Source organism: Acanthochromis polyacanthus, chromosome 12, assembly GCF_021347895.1.
Source record: "Acanthochromis polyacanthus isolate Apoly-LR-REF ecotype Palm Island chromosome 12, KAUST_Apoly_ChrSc, whole genome shotgun sequence".
Classification (NCBI taxonomy): domain Eukaryota; kingdom Metazoa; phylum Chordata; class Actinopteri; family Pomacentridae; genus Acanthochromis; species Acanthochromis polyacanthus.
The window spans coordinates 33,619,854-33,625,853 of NC_067124.1; the positions used below are offsets into that span (position 1 = coordinate 33,619,854).

General features: G+C 39.4%; 1 protein-coding gene across 1 annotated transcript in view; it reads right to left on the reverse strand.

Moving 5' to 3' along the window:
- Nucleotides 1-5,344, reverse strand: part of LOC110951454 (dynein axonemal heavy chain 11) — a 44,432-nt gene extending 39,088 nt beyond the window's left edge. Inside the window, 14 exon segments of the mRNA XM_051956926.1 lie at nucleotides 511-906; nucleotides 987-1,091; nucleotides 1,477-1,672; nucleotides 1,780-1,895; nucleotides 1,979-2,116; nucleotides 2,209-2,325; nucleotides 2,462-2,629; nucleotides 2,727-2,948; nucleotides 3,104-3,315; nucleotides 3,429-3,528; nucleotides 3,615-3,804; nucleotides 3,887-4,080; nucleotides 4,184-4,327; nucleotides 4,987-5,344. Coding sequence (XP_051812886.1) covers nucleotides 511-906; nucleotides 987-1,091; nucleotides 1,477-1,672; nucleotides 1,780-1,895; nucleotides 1,979-2,116; nucleotides 2,209-2,325; nucleotides 2,462-2,629; nucleotides 2,727-2,948; nucleotides 3,104-3,315; nucleotides 3,429-3,528; nucleotides 3,615-3,804; nucleotides 3,887-4,080; nucleotides 4,184-4,327; nucleotides 4,987-5,202 — 2,514 coding nt within the window. The 5' untranslated portion in view covers nucleotides 5,203-5,344.
- Between the last annotated feature and the right edge of the window lie 656 nt (nucleotides 5,345-6,000).

Genomic DNA, 6,000 nt, shown 5'->3' on the forward strand with positions numbered 1-6,000 from the left:
GGAAGTCCAATTTAATTATTAGAAATTTCATCTGTTAGAATAACAATTTCAAATTCTGCAATTCTATAATTTCATTTAGCAAACGCTTTTTACCCAAAGACTTGTACATCTGAGAGTAGAGAATAACAAGTATATTGCTATTTAAATGACTCCTCAAGAGATAAAACGTGCCTAACTATATCAAGTTAAATTAGTTCTGGATGTCAAAAAAATATGTATTATACTATAAGTTTAGAATTTAACAGTGTCAAATAATTCTGGACTAAAGTTGCAAAGACAAGTGTGCTTTAGATTAATTCGGCCTTCATACAGAATATAAAAGTAAGAGTTTTTGATTCTACTATCAGAATCATCAAGGAAAGGAAATCAAATCTCATGCTAAACAAAACACAAATCATGAAATTACCAAACAAGGCTTTAAATTAAACCAAATTTCAATTGTACTCTAGCAAGTGTTCATCTAAAGCCTGCGTTTTCAGTGAATATCATCATAAATCCAGCCACACAGACCTGCACCAGCTCATGTATGATGTCTCCATCCTTCTTCACGCAGCTGTACTTCCTGTTGACACAGTCTCCTCTCTCTTCCAGCTGGATGAGTGAACCTTTCTTGTTGTCTTTTCTGCAGAACATGGCCTGTTTGCTCCATCTCTTCATCAGTGACTGAATGGCGTCACAGTTCTCCTTGGCTCTGCTCACTCTGCCCACGAGATCTTGGACGAGATGTTTGGTGGAGCTGATGAAGCTCCAGCAGTCCTGGTGCTGCCACGTCAGGCTGGTCTCTGCTCTGGTCAGCTCCAGGTCGATGGACTCCAGTTCGGCCCTGATTAGAGGGAGTTCCACCTCCAACACCGTCTGCTTTAGCTTGTTGTACCATTGTACTAACAGCTGCAAACTGCTCAAATACTGGAAGATGCAAGTGTGGAGAAAATGTAAATGATAGCAAGAAAGACACGCTGCTTATTGTTTAGCTGATCGTTTCTTACCTTTGAGAACATGTCACGCTTCCCAAAAACAGTCAGAGCAGCTGCGGGGATGTCGAGCTGATGGAGAGTCTGAATGTATTTAACATCTTTCAAGACTTCAGTCAGCTGAGAAGTGAAAGGAAACAGTGATTAACTCACATACATAGTCACAGTGGGGTGGTGGTGAAATAGTTTGGAACCGAAATCTTTGAAGAATATAACAATTGAAACTGTAATTGCAAAAAAAAAAAAAAAAAAAAAGTCTTTTCTCTGCCAAGATGGCTCCAAAATCTGTCAGAGAGACAGTTTAAGCACAAAGAATAATGGGCTACATCCGAGTTTTCCACCAATAGAAGATTTTTGTTTTTTTGTTACTTCAGGGACTTTTTAGGGCTCTTTTAGGTAATCAATTTGACTTATATTTGAGACTGAATCAGTAAGATTACATTGGATAATAGTTCAGCATTGGAAGGGTTCTGTTTTTATGCTTTTAGGACATTATATCAGTTACCTTTGGGTTGAAGTTGACAGATATGAGGCCACATGAGGGATTCCTGGAGATAAGAGGCTGGTTCAGGTTGATGAGGCAGGACTGCTCCAAACCATTACACCAATCAGAGTAAATCCTCTCCTCATAGCGGTCCAGCAGACTCAGCATACCCTTGTACATGTTGTGCTCATTCACCATCTCCACGCCTTCTGCATGCCTAGAAACATTGTTTACAAAGTCATCTCTTGTCTGTAAATGTTTCTGGGAAGCTATTTTTTGTAACCACATTTTTCATTAAATAAACTTTTGTATGCTTGTACTGACATGTCAAATAGTAATCTGATTTTTTCCCACGGTGTTTGAATGCGTTCTCTGAGCATTTTTGCCCACTTCAAAGCTCCAGATGTGTGAGCCATGTTCTTACTCAGACCACTTTCCATCTGTAGAACAAGTGACAATGGAAAAATGAAGCATCTTGTGCAATGAAGGCATATTTCTAATATTCAACTTCAGCCTCATGTACCTGATTCATCTGGGATTTGAACAGGCATTTACAATTTTCCAGCTCCTCTCTGAAATGCTGCTGAAGCAGGAAGAAGTTGGGACTAAATATCTGTCTGATTTGTTTATTCTCCAGGAAGGGTCCGGCAATGGTGAGCATCTGAGGGAGCAAAAAAAAATGCTCCTCCATCACTCACAATTCACATTATCAGTAATGCAACTAACATCAGATTAGTGTCCAGATGTGCTTACCTTCAAAGCTGATTCCAGTCCTGGGCAATCTTTAAAAACCAAACACAGAAGGCTGCCAAGGCGGCACTCGAAGTCCACGATCCTCATCTTGAACTCATTATATTCATTTTCAAAACCCTAATGAGAAGAGCGACAAAATCTATGTAACGATAGACACCAGGGTGAAATTGCAGAATTTACAGTAGCTGTTCAGTCTTAACAATAAAAATGCCTGTAGAAATATTTTTGAGACTTTTTTAGACTAGAGTTTCACCTGAGAGCTGAAGTCCAGTGGGCTGTTTTTACTATGCTTCAAGGCTTGGCAGTCTTTACTGAACTCTCTGTGCATCTTAGCAGCATGCTCACTGTGCAGTTTCCCTTTAATTCCACCAAATTCCAGCTTTTCCATCCTCTGAAAGTCCAGCATAATCTCAAACAAGTCCTGCAACGAAAACAAATCATAACAGCAAACAAAATCACATGAAAACATTACAATGTTAGTGAAACACCTGAAGAATAAAACCAAAATCTGATCTCACCTCCAGCTGTAGCATACGGTTAAAGAACTGGTTGAAACGTGAAAAAATCAGGGCAGATGGGAAATCCCAGGGTGGGAGTTTCACTTGATTGGCCAGCTTCTCCCTCTGGCTCTGACAGCTGTCTTTAAAACATGTAAAGACTTTTATCACCATCTGTACCATTTGCAGACTCTCCTCTGGATCTTCTCTGAGCAGCAGATCTGCAGAGAGGTATGTGGAAGCCTGCAGAGTGGAAGGTTTAAATCTGTGAATGTGTTCACACAGACAGCTGACAACTAAAGTCAAAGTAAATCTGGCAGACTGACATCAGCAGCATGCAAAACGTGTAACTCACTATGCAATCTATTGCTGCAAGTGTTTCAAATGAGGATCCCTACTTGTTCGATGAGCAGATTGCAGAGCTCCTGCAGCAACACCACGATGCGTGCTGGTCTTTGGTAAGACTGACAGTTCGTCCAAATGAGGAAAAGCAAATGAAAAAGTACAGGGATGCATTTTTCCATGTGAGGAAACCCTTTCTTTTCCATTTGGGTTAGCTGTGCATGCAGTGGCTGCAGATGGAGGTCGATGTCCTGGGCTTCTTGGAGTGCTATTTATGAAAGAAAGCAATTCTATTTAATGTAAAACACAATATTGGAAATAGAGATTGTGTAGTAAAGACTGCAGTATGTCCTCTTTGAACACGAAACCAGCTAATCTTACCAGTGAACACATTTCCAATCAGAGTCTTGATTGTTGGATGATAGCTGCTGTCCATCATCTCTAACATCTTTGTCATCATTTGAACAACGGGACTGTGAAGCTGCAAGGAAAGGTAGTAAAACATTTCAACAAAGAGCGTACTGACAATGAACTGAATTACATTTCAGTAAAGATCATAAGGAGAACCTGATGATAAATGCTCTCTACGTTGCCCCTCCTGGACGCCCAAAATTTCAGCTCTGCATCAGGTCCTGGATTACAGCCCGTTGCAAGCAGATCTGACGAATCCTCCTTCAAAATCTTCTGGATCAGATTTGTCCAGTTGATGACTTGTGTCTCTATAGCATGAGCCAGAGCCCTGTCATAGTTCTCACACCTGAGTGGGAAAAATCATGCAAAATGTTATTTAAAACTTGGAATATAAACAAAACTAAAGCAAAATGTAGGTGTTTTCTTACATTTTAAAGCTGCTGTATGATTTTTCCATCCATTCTGTTGCAGCTGGGATAGGAAGGATAGTTTTCCCTAAAACTTGACCTCGCACAACTGACGTCTTATTGCATAGCCTCTGAACATGACGAACGATGTCTGCGGACATCAGGTTTGGCCACATGTGATGGTTTTCGTTGTTTGACAGCAGTGGAGCGCACACCTTGTGAAAAGAAACATACTGACTTCACCTAGAATGCAAAATAACTGACTGCACAAGGAACATAATGCTTTTTAATGCTTGTTATGATCAGTGGGATAATCACCTGCTCCATTGTGCATGACAGCTGCAGTAGCGGTGCTGGCGACAACACTCCAAAAAGCAGAAGTTCCCTGTAGTTTTCAGAGTTGATGGGAACAACTCTGCTCTTAAGAATATAGATCTGCTTGCTCTGAGTGACAGGTGGGATCTGCATTTGATATAATAAGGCAAGATTTCACCAGAAACGACACTTTCAAATGAAATATGACATGTTAGATATAATCCGTTTCTACACTGTTAGTGCAATACACTTATATAGTTTGCAAGTCCTCTTTAAAGACATTAATCTAAGATTTTTACTCCAGATATTTTGACATGTCAGTTTGAAAATCACACATGAAATTAATTACATTGATCACAATTCATTTCTATTACAGCTAAGCCCAGAATAATTTATATCCTCATCAAATGAGGATTGATTTATAACTCTTCTATTGGCCTGTTTGGAACAGCATAGAAACTTCTCAAAGCTCTGAACAGTTTCAAAATAACTGGACATGGCATCCTTTGTGCAAATGAATACAAAACAGACATAAAATAAATTGTTTTGCAACATCTTATTTTCCAGTTGTTTGTGTCATTTCAAGACAGAAGGAGGCGATTGGTCAAATAAAAATTGACTAAAAATGTAATTTTGCAATAGATATCATGATGCTGGGGTTAATTGTGAGTGAAATAACAGTGAACAAGCATTGAATAAAAAGCAAAATCTCCACTAAATTGAATCTAGCCATCAATAATACAGCTGGCATGTTGAAATGTTCGCCCAAGATAAACGACCTGCTGGAGAGTCAGTAGGAACCATACCTCATTAGAAGCCACTAGAAAACCTTTATCGGACAAACAGAAAAATAGAACTGCCTTCTTTTCAAAGAACTCTTTGAGAATCGTCTGAAACTCCTCGCTGACTGAACTCTTCTCCCAGATCTGTCGGTTCAATCGCAGCAGCCCACAAACTTTCTCCTCGACAAACTTCACTCTGTCGTCATTCAGGAAACACGGAGCACTTTCTTCGTCGGACATGACGACCTACGAACATGGCAGGTTGAACTTTTTTTTTTTTTTTTAAACAGCTTTTGCAAATCAGCTTCAGAAACCTGCCTCTAAATAGTCCTTTAACTTGATGTAAGTAAAGTTTTGAGCCGCTGTGTTTTCCTGTTACATGGATGGGGGCGGGTCAGCGTCCCGTCGCTTAGCAACAGCACTCTCCTCAATCACTGCCAGGTAGCCATCTTTGATCTGCTGCAAAATGTTAAAGGCTAGACTTTATGCTCCCAGTCAGTACAACACGTGATTATGGGGGGAAATGCGAAAAATACTTTATAATACAAGATTTTTTTTTTCAATTTTAGGTTTAAACCATTATCTTGTTTTTTTTAATCATACCGTCTGTGTTAAAAATGCACACATATGCATTAAATCAGGTTCTAAATTAATATTTGATTTTGTTCACATATTAGGGTCGCAAGATATCTCTTTTTATCACTCTGTAAATCAGAAAGCACAGTCAACAGCTAGAGAAAAACATTTTTGCCCATGTTTACAGGGCGAAAACATGCTGTAAATCAGACTGTGAATGATAAACAAACAAACAAACCCCTGAGTAAAAATCTTCAAAATATACATAGAAATCAATCTGAAAAGCTTGTGATGTGTGCTACTTACTTGTTGTCTTAGCAGCACAGCACTGTACTCAGCAACTGCCATTTACATGGGACTTTATTACACCACATTTCAGAGCAGCCTTGAGGTCTGGCTGCTCTGAAACGCCTTTAAATCAACAGCAAATTCTACTTTTGAGAAGGCTTAAAGATTTAATTA